This window comes from Salmo salar, chromosome 19, assembly GCF_965601325.2.
Source record: "Salmo salar chromosome 19, fSalSal1, whole genome shotgun sequence".
Taxonomy (NCBI): Eukaryota; Metazoa; Chordata; class Actinopteri; order Salmoniformes; family Salmonidae; genus Salmo; species Salmo salar.
Window position 1 is genome coordinate 76,142,839 of NC_138309.1, and position 18,034 is coordinate 76,160,872.

Sequence of the window (18,034 nt, forward strand, 5' to 3'; positions counted from 1 at the left end):
TGAAATACATCCACAGGTACACCTCCAATTGACTCAAATGATGTCAATTAGCCTATCGTAAGCTTCTAAAGCCATGACGTCATTATCTGGAATTTTGCAAGCTGTTTAAAGGCACAGTCAACTTAGTGTATGTAAACTTCTGACCCACTGGAATTGTGATACAGTGAATTATAAGTGAAATAATCTGTCTGTAAACAATTGTTGGAAAAATTACTTGTGTCATGCACAAAGTAGATGTCCTAACTGACTTGCCAAAACTATAGTTTGTTAACAAGAAATTTGTGGAGAGGTTGAAAAACGAGTTTTAATGACTCCAACTTAAGTGTATGTAAACTTCCGACTTCAATTTTATATATATATATATATATATATATATACACACTGCTCAAAAAAATAAAGGGAACACTAAAATAACACATCCTAGATCTGAATGAATGAAATAATCTTATTAAATACTTTTTTCTTTACATAGTTGAATGTGCTGACAACAAAATCACACAAAAAATAATCAATGAAAATCCAATTTATCAACCCATGGAGGTCTGGATTTGGAGTCACACTCAAAATTAAAGTGGAAAACCACACTACAGGCTGATCCAACTTTGATGTAATGTCCTTAAAACAAGTCAAAATGAGGCTCAGTAGTGTGTGTGGCCTCCATGTGCCTGTATGACCGCCCTACAACGCCTGGACATGCTCCTGATGAGGTGGCGGATGGTCTCCTGAGGGATCTCCTCCCAGACCTGGACTAAAGCATCCGCCAACTCCTGGACAGTCTGTGGTGCAACGTGGCGTTGGTGGATGGAGCGAGACATGATGTCCCAGATGTGCTCATTTGGATTCAGGTCTGGGGAACGGGCGGGCCAGTCCATAGCATCAATGCCTTCCTCTTGCAGGATCTGCTGACACACTCCAGCCACATGAGGTCAAGCATTGTCTTGCATTAGGAGGAACCCAGGGCCAACCGCACCAGCATATGGTTTCACAAGGGGTCTGAGGATCTCATCTCGGTACCTAATGGCAGTCAGGCTACCTCTGGCGAGCACATGGAGGGCTGTGCGGCCCCGCAAAGAAATGCCACCCCACACCATGACTGACCCAAACCGGTCATGCTGGAGGATGTTGCAGGCAGCAGAACGTTCTCCACGGCGTCTCCAGGCTCTGTCACGTCTGTCACATGTGCTCAGTGTGAACCTGCTTTCATCTGTGAAGAGCACAGGGTGCCAGTGGCGAATCTGCCAATCTTGGTGTTCTCTGGCAAATGCCAAACGTCCTGCACGGTGTTGGGCTGTAAGCACAACCCCCACCTGTGGACGTCGGGCCCTCATACCACCCTCATGGAGTCTGTTTCTGACCGTTTGAGCAGACACATGCACATTTGTGGCCTGCTGGAGGTCATTTTGCAGGGCTCTGGCAGTGCTCCTCCTGCTTCTCCTTGCACAAAGGCGGAGGTAGCGGTCTTGCTGCTGGGTTGTTGCCCTCCTACGGCCTCCTCCACGTCTCCTGATGTACTGGCCTGTCTCCTGGTAGCGTCTCCATGCTCTGGACACTACGCTGACAGACACAGCAAACCTTCTTGCCACAGCTCGCATTGATGTGCCATCCTGGATGAGCTGCACTACCTGAGCCACTTGTGTGGGTTGTAGACTCCGTCTCATGCTACCACTAGTGTGAAAGCACCGCCAGCATTCAAAAGTGACCAAAACATCAGCCAGGAAGCATAGGAACTGAGAAGTGGTCTGTGGTCACCACCTGCAGAACCACTCCTTTATTGGGGGTGTCTTGCTAATTGCCTATAATTTCCACCTGTTGTCTATTCCATTTGCACAACAGCATGTGAAATTTATTGTGTTGTGTAACGCTTGATGTAGTGGGTGTGGAGTCAGGCGCAGGAAACAAGAGCGTTTGCTATCGTGCTTTAATAAATGCACCGTCAAAGAGAGTATACACCCAAGAACAACAACAGGGTGTAATCAAAAAACACAAGGATCCAAAAACACTACACAAAACACAGTGAAAGACAGAAATAAGCCCGCACACAGAACAGGTGGGGAAACGGGCTTAAATACCTAACTAATCAATAATAATACACAGGTGAAACCAATAAAGACAAAACCAACAGAAAAGGGAAAAAGGGATCGGTGGCAGCTAGTAGGCCGGTGACGACGACCGCCGAGCGGTCACCATCGGCAGAAGTCATGACAGTACCCCCCCTGACGCGCGGCTCCCGCACCGCGCCGACACCGGCCTCGGGGACGACCCGGAGGGCGAGGCGCAGGGCGATCCGGGCGGAGGCGATGGAAATCCCTCAACAGTGCTGGATCCAGTATGTCCCCCGCCGGCACCCAGCACCTCTCCTCCGGACCGTACCCCTCCCAGTCCACGAGGTACTGCAGGCCCCTCACCCGGCGTCTTGAGTCCAGAATGGCACGTACTGTATACGCCGGGGGCCCCTCGATGTCCAGAGGGGGCGGAGGGACCTCCAGCACCTCACCATCTTGTAAGGGACCAGCTACCCCCGGCCTGAGGAGAGACACATGAAACAAGGGTTTAATACGATAATACGAAGGGAGTTGTAATCGGTAACACACCTCGTTTATCCTCCTCAGGACTTTGAAGGGCCCTACACGCTGCGGACCCAGCTTCCGGCAGGGCAGGCGAAGGGGCAGGTTTCGGGTCGAGAGCTAGACCCTGTCCCCTGGTTGGAATACGGGGGCCTCACTGCGGTGGCGGTCAGCGCTCCTCTTCTGTCATCCCCATGCTTGTTTAAGGGCCTCCTGGACAGCCCTCCAGGTCTCCTTGGAGCGCTGGGGACAATCCTCCACCGCAGGAGCCTCGGTCTGACTCTGATGCCACGGTGCCAGGACCGGCTGGTAGCCTAACACACACTGAAATGGTGAAATGTTAGTGGAGGAGTGGCGGAGTGAGTTTTGGGCCAGTTCGGCCCAAGGTATGTACCTGGACCACTCCCCTGGCCGGTCCTGGCAGTACGACCGCAGAAACCTACCCACCTCCTGGTTCACTCTCTCCACCTGCCCATTGCTCTCGGGGTGATAACCGGAGGTCAAGCTGACCGAGACCCCCAGGCGCTCCATAAATGCCCTCCATACACGGGACGTGAACTGGGGACCCCGATCAGAAACGATGTCTTCCAGCACCCCGTAGTGCCGGAAGACATGGGTGAATAGAGCTTCCGCAGTCTGTAGGGCCGTAGGGAGACCGGGCAACGGGAGGAGATGACAGGACTTAGAGAACCGATCCACAACTACCAGGACCGTGGTATTCCCCTGAGACGGGGGAAGATCGGTGAGAAAGTCCACCGACAGGTGAGACCACGGCCTCTGTGGAATGGGGAGGGGTTGTAACTTCCCTCTAGGAAGGTGCCTAGGAGCCTTACTCTGGGCGCACACCGAACAGGAAGAGACATAAAACCTCACGTCCTTAGCCAAGGTGGGCCACCAGTACTTCCCCCTAAGGCCTAGCACTGTCCTCGCCACCCCAGGATGACCCGACGAGGGTAACGTATGAGCCCATCGAATCAATTGATCACAGACACCAAGCGGAACGTACTTACGGCCTGCTGGACAGTTGGAAGGCGCAGGCTCCAACTGTAGCGCCTGCTCGATGTCCGCGTCCACCTCCCATACCACCGGTGCGACGAGCTTAGAGGCTGGAAGGATTGGAGTAGGATCGATGGGCCGATCCTCAGTGTCATAAAGACGGGACAGCGCGTCGGCCTTAGTGTTCATGGAACCTGGTCTATACGAAATAGTGAACTGGAACCGGGTGAAGAACATGGCCCACCTTGCCTGACGCGGGTTCAGTCTCCTAGCTGCCCGGATATACTCCTGGTTCCGGTGGTCAGTCCAGATGAGAAAAGGGTGTCTAGCCCCCTCAAGCCAGTGTCTCCACACTGTCAGAGCCCTGACCACAGCCAACAGCTCCCGGTCCCCCACATCATAGTTACGCTCCGCCGGACTGAGCTTCCTAGAAAAGAAAGCACAGGGGCGGAGTTTCGGTGGCGTACCCGAGCGCTAAGATAGCACGGCACCCACCCCAGCCTCGGACGCGTCCACCTCCACTATGAATGGTAAGGAAGGGTCCGGGTGCGCCAACACAGGCGCATCAGTGAACAGCGCCTTCAACTGGGTGAAAGCCCTGTCCGCTTCTGTCGACCATCGCAAACGCACCGGCCCCCCCTTCAATAGTGAGGTAATAGGAGCCGCCACTTGGCCAAAACCCCGGATAAACCTCCGGTAGTAATTGGCAAAACCCAAAAACCGCTGCACTTCCTTCACCGTGGCTGGAGTCGGCCAATTACGCACGGCCTTGACGCGGTCACACTCCATCACCACCCCCAAGGTGGAAATGCGATAACCCAGGAAGGAGATGGCTCGTTTGGAGAACTCACACTTCTCAGCCTTGACGTATAGGTCATGCTCCAGCAATCTCCCAAGCACCCTGTGCACCAGGGACACATGCTCGGCGCGGGTGGCGGAGTAAATCAGGATGTCGTCGATATACACTATCACGCCCTGCCCATGCAGGTCCCTGAGAATCTCGTCCACAAAGGATTGAAAGATGGCTGGAGCATTCTTCAACCCATACGGCATGACGAGGTACTCATAGTGGCCCGATGTGGTACTGAATGCGGTTTTCCACTCGTCTCCCTCCCGAATACGCACCAGATTATACACGCTCCTGAGATCCAGTTTCGTGAAAAAACGCGCTCCGTGAAATGATTCCACCGCTGTAGCGATGAGAGGTAGTGGGTAACTGAACCCCACTGTGATGGAATTGAGACCTCTATAATCAATGCACAGACGCAGACCTCCCCCTTTTTCTTCATGAAAAAGAAACTCGAGGAGACGGGTGAGATGGAGGACCGAATGAACCCCTGTCTCAGAGATTCCGTGACATATGTCTCCATAGCCAACGTCTCCTCCTGGGACAATGGGTACACATGACTCTTGGGAAGTGCAGCGTTTACCTGGAGGTTTATCACACAATCCCCCTGTCGATGGGGTGGTAATTTAGTCGCCTTCTTCCTACAGAAGGCGAGAGCCAAATTGGCATACTCAGGGGGAATGCGCACAGTGGAAACCTGCTCCGGACTCTCCACCGACGTGGCACAGATGGAAACTCCCAGACACCTACCTGAACACTCCTCTGACCACCCCTGGAGAACCCCGTTTCCACAAAATCTTGGGATTGTGACTGGCCAGCCAAGGCACCCCCAGCACCACTGGAAACGCAGGTGAATCGATAAGGAAGAAACTAATTCGCTCCTTATGATTCCCCTGTGTTACCATGTCCAGTGGTACCGTGGTCTCCCTGACCAGTCCTGACCCTAATAGACGGCTATCTAAGGAGTGCACGGGGAAGGGGGAATCTAACGGTATGAGTGTAACTCCCATCTTGAGGGCGAGTCCGCGATCCATAAAGTTCCCCGCTGCACCTGAATCGACTAGCGCCTTATGCTGGGAACAGGGGAAAAAAAATCAAGAAAAAAAATTAAAACAAACATATGACCAACAGAGGGTTCTGGGTGACTTTGGTGCTGACTCACCTGGGGTGAACGAGGAGTGTTCTGCCTGCCTTCTCGACTCCCAGAGGGACCCCCCCAGCACCGGCCGACCGTGTGTCCTCGGCGACCACAATTGGTGCAGGAGGAGCGCCCTCCTCCGGTTCCCTTAGATGCAGCCCCTCCTAGCTCCATGGGAATGGGCGCGGGAGGGCTAGGAGGTGGAACTGACAGGACCCTTTCTGAACGCCCGCGGGCAGCCAGCAGATTGTCCAGTCGGATTGACATGTCAATCAGTTCATCCAGGGAGAGTGTAGTGTCCCGACACGCTAGCTCCCTGCGGACGTCCTCCCGGAGACTGCACCGGTAATGATCTACTAGGGCCCTGTCGTTCCACCCGGTCCCCGCAGCCAAGGTCCGGAACTCCAGAGCGAAGTCTTGCGCGCTCCTCGTCTCCTGCCTGAGATAAAACAGTCGCTCACCCGCCGCCCGGCCTTCTGGAGGGTGATCGAATACGGCCCGGAAACGGCAGGTGAACTCAGGGTAGTTCTCTCTCGCTGAGTTGGGGCTGTTCCAGACAGTGTTGGCCCATTCCAACGCTCGCCCCGTCAGGCAGGAGACGAGGAGGCTCACACTCTCCTCTCCCGAGGGAGTCGGCCTCACGGTAGCCAGGTCAATCTGCAGCAAAAACCCCTGGCACCCCGCTGCTGCTCCATCATACTCCCTCGGGAGCGCAAGACTTAATGCACCAGAACCAGACGTAGGAAGGAGCGGAGTAGGTGAACTCATCTGGTGAGTCGGAGGTGAAGAGAGGAGACCACTCCTCTCCCATCGGGCCATCCTCTCCATCATTTGGTCCATCGCTGACCCGATTCGATGGAGTATGGTGGTGTGGTGGAGGACCCGTTCCTCCATAGAGGGGAGAGGGGTGGCGGCTGCTCCTGCTGACTCCATACTTAAAGGTGCGGGCTTCTGTAACGCTTGATGTAGTGGGTGTGGAGTCAGGCACAGGAAACAAGAGCGTTTGCTATCGTGCTTTAATAAATGCACCGTCAAAGAGAGTATACACCCAAGAACAACAACTGGGTGTAATCAAAAAACACAAGGATCCAAAAACACGTTCCGCTACATAAAACACAGTGAAAGACAGAAATAAGCCCGCACACAGAACAGGTGGGGAAACGGGCTTAAATACCCAACTAATCATTAATAATACACAGGTGAAACCAAGACAAAGACAAAACCAACAGAAAAGGGAAAAAGGGATCGGTGGCAGCTAGTAGGCCGGTGACGACGACCGCCGAGCGCCACCCGAACAGGGAGAGGAGTCACCATCGGCAGGAGTCGTGACATGTTGCTTCCTAAGTGGACAGTTTGATTTCACAGAAGTGTGATTGACTTGGAGTTACATTGTGTTGTTTAAGTGTTCCCTTTATTTTTTTGAGCAGTGTACATATATATATATACACACACAGTACCAGTCAGAAGTTTGGACACACCTGCTCATTCAAGGGGTTCTCTTTATTTTTACTATTTTCTACATTGTAGAAGTGTATGTAAACTTCCGACTTCAACTGTATTTAGATTTGTGTAACACTTTTTTGGTTACTATATGATTCCATGTGCTATTTCATAGTTTTGATGTCTTCACTATTATTCTACAATGTAAAAAATAGTAAAAATAATGAAAAACCCTTGAATGAGTAGGTGTGTCCAAACTTTTGACTGGTACTATATATATAGTTAAGTTAAGAGCTTTTCACAATACTGAGCCGAAACCAAGCAGAGCAAACCGAACTGTACTGAGCTGTCCTTGGTTAGTTGCTGGAATCCTGCTGAAAAGGACAATGTGAAAGTAAATATCTTTGCCAGCACGGTTTGGTTCAGGTCGACACGATAATGTGAAAAGGGTACTAGCTATTGCCCTCTCCTCAGCTTCAACATTATAATAACCCAGCAGCACCAACAGCTGACAGCTTGGCATTTGTACCAGAAAACTCCTTAATGACGGTTATTCTAAGCTTAATTTAGTCAACCATGCTCAAACCACTGTTACATGAACTGAGGATTCATTATTTAATTTTTTTGCCAGGATGTGTTTGGAATTGTAAATTGAATGGCCACCTGGTCAAATGGTAAGTTTTATGTTAAAAGTTCCGCATAGGTTTCAGTTGTGTTTTGTCAACAGCGTTTAATGATGGTTCTACATGTAATCAAGCATAACTGAGACTTGTCATGACCAGTAACTCTGTTTCATGTTTCTGTGTGATTTTGTCTTTGACAGTGAACTCTTGGATGACAAGAGGATTGTCAGGTAAGGAGGTTTAGCTTACATCTCCTTTTGAAGACATGAAACACTGTGCAGCACGGCTTACAAATGCACTACTTTTTACAAGAAATCGTTTTTAACCTTGTGCCAATAATATTTGGCAAAATTGATAAAATGTACAGTCCTTACTTCTGACTTACCCTGTGCCAGAAGTTATAGCCACTTTTTGTAATAATAGATTCAGTTACAGTATATTCACCCATTAAGAAACACCACATTTTCAGTTGTAGTACTTTTTCTGTCGCTTTCCCTAATGAAGACAACCCTAATACTACTGTGGAACATTAAAGGTTGTGTTTTTTTCCCTTCTAATTTGGACCTTTTTATGTCTTGCAGCCACAGAGAATATCAATGTTGAGTCTATACCACGAAGGCCTAGTGTGGCTCTGTGCAACGAGACCCAGCTACTGTGGGAGATGGAGGTGTGTGGGGAGGAATTCAAGCGAAAGATGGACCACGTGGATCCCCAGAACTGGTGCAACTTAACACACTTCATCAGGTAAAAGACTCCCCGCCCTTTCAGAACAAGCCGAAGAGTCCATCTATTAATGCACTGCCCCAGCTCTTAAGGGCACTCAGTATAACAGTTATATTAATCCATGTCAGAATGCAAAGGTAGGATTACTTCCAGCAAGCAAAACCTGTGTAATCCCACTACACCAGTTGGTAAACTTTTAGCTTTTGGATGCAGTCTAAGATTTGGAACTTGAAGCCAAAATAAAACACATTTCCATTAAAATGATGAAATGCACTAACATTGTTGTACAACATTTTGGGGAAGCTCAGAACATAAATTGTTGAAAATATTATTTTAAATAGAACAATTAAGACACACTGTAGGAGGAATCAAATAATACTGTATTGCAGTGTAGGTAGTCTAGTAAAAAATTTAATAAATATAACGTGCTATGATTCTGCGGCCACTATCTGACTATTTGTGTGTGAACAGGCGATTGGAATCCAGATGCCTGTTGGCATAGTAGATCCAGGGGGCTATTTGCCTGGCTGGACCTGCTCAGTGTTAATTCCCCCCTGGCCAATGAGCGGCACCTGCGCCTGCTGGTTGACCCAGCATGGTTCTCTAACACCCTTCAACCGTTCACACACACGCAAACACACATACGCAGACAAATCAACACTAGAAAAATGTCCCTCTGTAAATGTCAGTGTTATGTAAATAATTGTGCTGGGGATTCAGAGGCCTGACATTGATTTTTCCCCTATTTGATTCGATTAAGCCTCAATAGAATTCAGCATGAATGACAGAATGTAATAGGGATGAAACGGCCATTTCCAAGAACCCTTCCCTCGTTCTCCTAGTGTCAGCAAAGCCTGCTCCGTTCCTAGAATGAACGTGTCCATGGACATTGTTCTTTAGCCCATCAAAACATTGCGAGTCACTTTGTGGCCATCTCACACATGGTTTCTGGGGAAATTAACTTTCTCTATTACTTCTTCGTGGGGAGTCCCGATTGGGAGATCAACATTCCATGTGGTAGTCAGACCATATTCACAGATATTGGATGTAAGGAAAACATACATGTAACCCCCATCTTCCACAGACAGGGTTTCGACAGAAGTTGGACCATAAGGCCTTTTGTAATAACCAGCCATTGAAAGTTCCAATCTGTTTATTTCAACAGGGCACAAGCTTTATTTGATGCTAAGTTTACACTGTGCTTTATCTGTGAAGAATACAACATGATACAGTTGAAGATTTAGATAAGGAATTCTAGGAAGAATACACGTATATTGTACCTAGTACAATACCTCTTATAACATTGTCCAGTAGCTCATATTGTCAAGACATTACTCTCTTCGCGAGACAGCCATTACCATACATACCAGCTTTTTCATGAGGAGCATTTGAGAATGATGTTTACAGTATTTGTTAATGTGTTATTCATGAGACATGTATTCTCATGGACATCTCCAGGGAGTTTGTGGCACTCTGATGAAAGAGAGCGAGAGAGACACAGAAATTGAAAAAGGGAGAATGTGAAGGACCTTTATATAAACCAACACACTATCAAGTTAGGGGTTAAGGTTAGGTTTACGGGTCAAAGTTAGGGTTAGCTAACATGCTAGCTAAGGAGTTAAATGGTTAAGGTTAGGGTTAGGGGAAGGGTTAGATAACATGCTAAGTAGTTACAAAGTAGATAAAAAGTAGGAAGTAGTTACAAAGTTGCTAATTAGCTAAAATGAAAAAGTTATCAGTGATGAGATTCGAACATGCAATCTTTTGGTTGCTAGATGTTATATGCCCATCCGTCTATTCATCCTCGTCCACCAACCTCCCTCGTATCGTTTCTGTCTTAAGTAACCTACTGTCTTTATCTGTGATTAAAATTCACTGAATACAAAAACATATGTATAATTGTGTGCCTTTCATGAATTTCCAATAAGATATGTGTCTATTTCACAATAATCTGTGATTGTGGATTGATGTAAACAGTGGTCCTCGTTTATGTTCCGTGCAGTAGCGGTGCATGGGTAAAAAATAAATAAATCACTGGTGAAGCCAAGCCCCTCCCCCAAAAAAGCCATATTACAACCTATGTATTGTGATATTTGCGTCGTTTGCTCTATAACCTGTTAATTCATATGCCTTGCGACCTTGATATGTAGGCCTAAGGCTGAGACAATAAGAAGATACAGTGGTAGAATAACTTAAACCTCACCTTTGTTTCATTACAAAACCGGAGAGCAACCTCTGTCGGTGAAGTCCACAAAGCATATTGCATATAACAGTTACATGACCTACAGCATTATCAAGCAAGTTAATGTTTCCGACATTTTCCGACTACTGAACAACTATTGATTTACCACCACGGAGAGTTACCTCAAGTCTCAAAGAAAACAGGAGCTGCCTCCACTATTCCAGCCCCATTTCAACATCACCTATGCTCAGTCTAACACGGTGAAAACTAAAAGATATTAAAAACAATTTTGTCCAATCAACGTAAGCTAAATATGATGTGGCTGTCCATGGTTCTGATTTCTGAGAGAGAGTGTGTGTGTGTGTGTGTGTGTGTGTGCATTCATGCAAGTAGAAAAAACATGTTGACTTACACTACTTGTAGAGAAATCCAATGCCATCCTCTCATGTTGATGAAACATGTTGATGAAACGGTCTATGACTGTCATACAGTATTTTTTTGTTGTCCTAGGGTACCTGGCTAAAATGCTTGCTCGCTAGCCTAACTTTCTTTCATGGGCAACAATGAGCCAGCTAGTTAACCAGCTAGCCTTCTACATGTAGCTACATTTGAACTTCCATCCTCTCAGGCCAGGGGTACAATGTATGAATTCATGGTTGGATCAGAATCACCGTTATAATCATTGGCCAGTACAGAGAATTAGGCAAAACCACAAGTCCAAATCCTTATCTCCATCCATGGGTAATTTAGGAAAGGGCCCATTTTAGCTAGCTAGTCACCGGAGGACAACAACACAATGAGAGGCAATAATCCAAGTTGTTTCTGTCAATGACATTTGGCTCTTAATGTGATTGAAGCCAATTCCATTGACACTGTTTTTTAGTCCGCCAGGACCATTCACAGTTGAGCTCACTCAGTTTAGCTCAATGCTAATTGGCTATTATTTTGTACTGTTTTTTTATCAAGTGAGGCCAAATTCTCGCTGATTTCCATTGCATTCAATGCTACAGGCAGTAAATGTTATACTCTTTTTGACCAGACAGCATCAGATATATGGCCTACACATACAGAGGGGCGCTGTTTCGCTCGCTCGGATGCTTTCTCCGGTGAGATACATTCAGCCTCTTGCAAATTGAAGGGAAAGCTTGGCTTCCCTTGGCATCCATGAATAGACGCCAGTGGTTCCGCACTGAGAAAAACAAAGCATGTGGCCATGTCAGTGAGGCGTCGGTACATGTTAGAGTGAACGCTCTCTAAAATGTATGGCCAGCTATATTGATTCAAATGAGCAAATCTGAACCACGGGTACACAGTCAAGCAAATGGGACAGCTGAGCAGGCCAGGACCAACTGCAGAACACCCACAGAGACTGAATGCCATTGCCAGGTACGGTGCCATCCCCTCCTAATGAATATTAACACAGGGACATTATCATCAGCAGGCCTGGTCTGTCTTCCAACTAACAGATGCTCCAAGGTCATCAGTGCATGTTAGAGTGGCCTTAAATGGCATCCTGGCAGCCATTTACAAACGCAATGAGAATTTACTGTCTGTGTGATTTAGTAAAACATTTAATGAAGTCAGTACAGAACCAGTCAGAGAGGACAGATGGGGACAGCAGTTGGAAATAAAATAAATGTATCACTTGAAGAGAACAGTTCCCCCCCATGCCCCAGGTCGATCTCCTGGGCTAAAACATTGGCCTAAACAACCATAATCCAAAACAATCTTGCAATAATCCATCTAAAATGTGAGTGATAAAGTCTGTCCTCTCCTCCACCAAGTATCCCTCTCTAAACATGTCGTTTTTTTTCTCGTTTTTTTTTCTTTTCGTTTAAGGGCAAATGCAGACTATGATAAATCTTTCAGCAGCATAGATTCTTCTGCCAACCTGATTGACTCTACACAATCAGACATAATTCTGTTTGGTTATGTTTTTTACAAGCTGGACTCAACACTTCAAAACAGGGTCTCATTTGAAACAAACACTTTATCAAGGCTTTCTACAGTAGAACATGCATAAAGACTTCATCGATTTCTGAAGCATCTTTCTAGACCTTACAAAGAGGATATTATATGGCTTCAGCAAAGAATATCTTCACTTTCCAATATTTTTCACTTACCCTGTATCAGGGATCAAGGTAAGACCCAGATGCAGACTGTTGAAGTAACAATGTTTATTATAGCAACAGGGGCAGACAACAGCAGGCCAAGGCAGGCAACAACAGGTTAAGGCACACTAGATGAACTGGCAATGGACAAACAGAGAACACAGGTATAAATACACAGGGGATAATGGGGAAGATGGGCGACACCTGCAGGGGGGTGGAGACAATCACAAGGACAGGCGAAACAGATCAGGGTGTGACACCCTGAAAGTATTCTATGTGGCCAGGGGAGACTGTGCTCCACGGTTCAGATGTATTTCAAAAGCCACTGCTAATTTAAACTGACCCAAAAGGCTTTAATGTCATTTTTTCAAGAATATTTGTCCAGGCAATGTTTGGCAGTGAATTTACATTTACATTTACATTTAAGTCATTTAACAGACGCTCTTATCCAGAACGACTTACAAATTGGTGCATTCACCTTACGATATCCAGTGGAACAACCACTTTACAATAGTGCATCTAAATTTTATAGGGGGGGGGGGGGGGGGGGGGGTTAGAAGGATTACTTTATCCTATCCTAGGTATTCCTTAAAGAGGTGGGGTTTCAGGTGACTCCGGAAGGTGATGATTGACTCCGCTGTCCTGGCGTCGTGAGGGAGCTTGTTCCACCATAGGGGTGCCAGAGCAGCGAACAGTTTTGACTGGGCTGAGCGGGAACTGTGCTTCCGCAGAGGTAGGGGGGCCAGCAGGCCAGAGGTGGATGAACGCAGTGCCCTTGTTTGGGTGTAGGGCCTGATCAGAGCCTGAAGGTACGGAGGTGCCGTTCCCCTCACAGCTCCGTAGGCAAGCACCATGGTCTTGTAGCGGATGCGAGCTTCAACTGGAAGCCAGTGGAGAGAGCGGAGGAGCGGGGTGACGTGAGAGAACTTGGGAAGGTTGAACACCAGACGGGCTGCGGCGTTCTGGATGAGTTGTAGGGGTTTAATGGCACAGGCAGGGAGCCCAGCCAACAGCGAGTTGCAGTAATCCAGACGGGAGATGACAAGTGCCTGGATTAGGACCTGCGCCGCTTCCTGTGTGAGGCAGGGTCGTACTCTGCGAATGTTGTAGAGCATGAACCTACAGGATCAGGTCACCGTGATGTTAGTGGAGAATGACAGGGTGTTGTCCAGGGTCACGCCAAGGTTCTTAGCACTCTGGGAGGAGGACACAATGGAGTTGTCAACCGTGTTGGTGAGATCATGGAACGGGCAGTCCTTCCCCGGGAGGAAGAGCAGCTCCGTCTTGCCGAGGTTCAGCTTGAGGTGGTGATCCGTCATCCACACTGATATGTCTGCCAGACATGCAGAGATGCGATTCGCCACCTGGTTATCAGAAGGGGGAAAGGAGAAGATTAATTGTGTGTCGTCTGCATAGCAATGATAGGAGAGACCATGTGAGGATATGACAGAGCCAAGTGACTTGGTGTATAGCGAGAATAGGAGAGGGCCTAGAACAGAGCCCTGGGGGACACCAGTGGTGAGAGCACGTGGTGCGGAGACAGATTCTCGCCACGCCACCTGGTAGGAGCGACCTGTCAGGTAGGACGCAATCCAAGCGTGGGCCGCGCCGGAGATGCCCAACTCGGAGAGGGTGGAGAGGAGGATCTGATGGTTCACAGTATTGAAGGCAGCAGATATTACATGCCAACAATTTGACATGTAATGTTGGCATTGAGGGTTGGTTTTGTTCTGGCATTGCGAGTAGGAAGCTTTGAACGTGTTCGCTTTCCTTACAGGAGAAATACATCTGAATCTGAATAACCGTCTCCTTAGCTCTTCTCTTGCACCAAATGTAAAGGGCTGCTGGAAATACTGTTATAGATCACTTTATATAATCGGAACCTTTTTAGTTTCTGAACAGAACATAGTTGACTAACCTACAGTATAGCCTATCTTAGAAATATAACTTTGCGCTGCCCTTCACTGATCATGCACTTCATAGCTTATAGCCTATAGGCTATGGATAATTTGATTGAGACCACACTAAATAGCCTATAGGCACACTTGATATTGCGCGCTCAGCTGAGAATTAGAGATGAGGGGCGGCCTCAGGCACACATTGATATATAGCCTAATAAGCAACAAATTCTGAGAAATATAGAAATGCAATCAATTACAAATGGCATGACCCTCCCCTGGAATAGACTGAAATTGAAAAAGCATGAAACTTCCCCATTTTCCTCCAGGTAAGCATCCTGTACATTTCGATCCATCCCTTAATAAGTTGCCTCTTGAATGCTCCTTGTGGATGGAAAAACTACATTCTTTCAAAATGTGACCCTTGTCAGGCTCCCGAGTGGCACAACAGTCTAAGGCACTGCATCTCAGTGCTAGAGGCTTCACTACAGACCCTGGTTCAATTCCAGGCTGTATCACAACCGGCCGTGATTGGAGTCCCATAGGGCGGCGCACAATTGGCCCAGCGTTGTCCGGGTTAGAGTTTGGCCGGGGTAGGCCGTCATTGTAAGTAAGAATTTGTTCTTAACTGACTTGTCTACTTAAATAAAGGTTAAATAAATACAAATAAAATAGTTACGAAAGAGTCAACATCAGCTTTTATAAGAATTCATTGGTCCTTCTAATGATAGGTAAGATTTTGCCGGTTTTAAATGATAAAAGACAACACAGCACACAGCCTCAAATTCTTGGTAAACATAAATCCTAATTTCACATATTCCATCACTTTTCAGTCTGTGGTCAATGTGTTTTACCATAGTTTTTTTTACAATAATATCCAAGCCAAAAAGCTATTCCAGAGTTACCATACAACCAATCCATTGACTTTACAGCAACCTTCCTTATCTCGGCAATCAGGTAGCTTATGTCCATATGGAGACACAATTTATACGCTTGATCGAGGCTCATTCGATTTGCAGCACTTAGGTGGAGGTCTTCTGAAAGCAATGACGGGTTTGGCTGACGTCAAACCACACTGCTAGTGTGAAAGGCATTGGAGGGGAAACTGAAGATAAATATAGAACTAACCACTTGTCTTGACTAGTTTCATCGAACAGGGGCTGATATGTTCTGTTTTGCTAGGTGAGCATCATGGCTGGGACCCCATGTCACCTAGATGGCTATTATCTCGGCTCTAATCACCCATTTAGCTCCTAAACGTGTACTATACCAAGCCTTGAAAGTGCAGCTCATTTGTGTCATGTTTATGTTCTAATGGGTTGCTTTTAGTGCACTTTGTAAGACACACAGAAATTGACCCTAATGAGGCAGCCTGGGTACAACTAGTAGCTAATGAAGTAAACAATGAGGAGGACACACACATCTGGCCACAGGGTCTGTGTCACTAGTTTCCTAGGCATATGGCTACTCCATAATTTTCCACAGTGAAATAAACACATTTGTCCTATTTAAACAGAAAGTTACAAGGGCTTTATAACATATTTTTAAAGGCTTCATAAGCACTACATAGATTCTTCACAAATCATCTATCGGCTTGTGTCATACTCTATAAAGGAGGGCATACTTATGGGTATATGACGTAGTGGACTATGTCTCATGTATCTAAGTAGTGCTTATGAAGGCTTTATGAATGCTCTATATGTTGTTGTTCATTTAAAGTGGGACCAGCCTATTTGTCTGTTGACTAGATTGATGTAACGATCACGTGAGACCACAAACCAGTCTCTGTTAGAGTATTATGAAACAAGATGCAGGACTTTAGCCTCTATCTATCTATAGAGAGAGAGAGAACTTTTTTTGCAGAGTAAGAATTTGAGGGATAAACCCTCCCTATTTCTCAGTTTAGACACATCCTACCTAAGTAGCTGAGCGGATGGTAAAGGCTATACTGCTAAACAGACCCCTTAACTCTTCTTATCCCCTGAAATAGACAATAAATGTTGAGATACAGAGAACATGATTTTCAGTCTAATCCATGGCCCCAGATTCCCCTCACTCTGCCTTCTGATTGGCTAATCACTTTGTGTTCCTCTGCCCTCTGATCGGCTAAACAGTTTGTGTTCCTCTGCCCTTTGGACCAGGGATTGGCCAACCACCATCCTGGAGAGCTACTGGGAGGGCAAGCTTTTGTTCCAGCTCTGCCTTAACACACCTGAATCTACTAATCAGCTGCTCATAGGCTGTTAGAGCAAGATTGGAACAAAAGCCTGTATGCCCAGTTTTTTTTAACCCTTTGTGTTCCTCTGCTCTCTCCGCAGTGAGTACCACCTTTTCTCGCTGTGCACGGAGACCAACGCCGAGCGCATCAACTGCTACTGGCCCAACCCGCTGGTGGAGAGCTACATCATCCGGATCCACAAGCACTTCTTCTCCAACTGCACCCTGGAGAGGGTGATCCTGGTGGACCCGCCGGATGACACACTCACCATCCTCATCCTCATCCCTGTCTTCCTCACCCTGGCCATGATCGCGCTGGTGGTGTGGTGCAGCAAGCGAAGCGACATCCTGGCTTAGAATGTCGGTTGGTTTGGTTCCCATGTGACTGTCCAGCATGTCCAGAGACCCATAAACGTCTTTATTGAACCCTAGATGAGGAATTGGGTTAGGGAAGACAGGTAGGGAACCTACGGAGGGAACTTTTGTTTGTTCATTGTGTCATTTCAGGATTATGGTGGATTGAAGGGATTAAAAGAAGCCACTTAACGCCTTTGAAGGAGATGCATCCAAACTCCATTTTTCGAGCTCGGGACTGTCCAAGGCCTTTTGATAGATATACTGTACCCAAGGACCCAAGACACATACGAGACATTTATGATTGTTGATACTTGGTATGAAATGGGACTGAGGCCCAGGGACTGCTTAAATATCATAATTTATAAGACATGGTTAAACTTTTAAATATATTCTCATGAAGAAGTCTTCTCAATAGGAGAACATAGACAAGCTGAGACCTGAATATGTACAGTACTTTTCTGTACCAGTGCCGTCTACTGTATAGAAACTACATTTTGATCCCGTATCGCCGCCATGCTTTCTGTACAGTACTGTTTCTTCTTCACGCTTCCTCATCTGTTCTTATGTGCTGTCACTATCGGGTCAAGCTGCACAGACGGATAAAAAAAAGAGAAAAAAAAGGATTTTACCCTAACCCTGATTTAATTTTGCCCAAACCTTAACCACATCCCTAACGTTATGCCTAACCCAAAGCTTAAATTCAAACAAAAAAGCATATTTTCATGTTCATACATGTTTGTGATATAGGGAATTGAGTGTGAACAAGCCCTATATGTGTACCTTATAATAGAGCAGTTGTTCTCTTGCAGTGTTTGTGGGGCGCCGGCGAGCACACACTGAATCTACCTTCATTATTTCTCATGTCTCTGGGTTGTCGTGGCAATACTTCAGAAGTTGTTATCACTGATTGCACTGCTTATTTGGTGTAACATCAGCAG

General features: G+C 46.8%; 1 protein-coding gene across 1 annotated transcript in view; it reads left to right on the plus strand.

The window, feature by feature from the left end:
- The window catches only part of ramp3 (Receptor activity-modifying protein 3), a 43,013-nt gene extending 25,316 nt beyond the window's left edge, over positions 1–17,697 (plus strand). Inside the window, 3 exon segments of the mRNA NM_001141893.1 lie at positions 7,809–7,838; positions 8,190–8,352; positions 16,841–17,697. Coding sequence (NP_001135365.1) covers positions 7,809–7,838; positions 8,190–8,352; positions 16,841–17,096 — 449 coding nt within the window. The 3' untranslated portion in view covers positions 17,097–17,697.
- Positions 17,698–18,034: the final 337 nt, after the last annotated feature.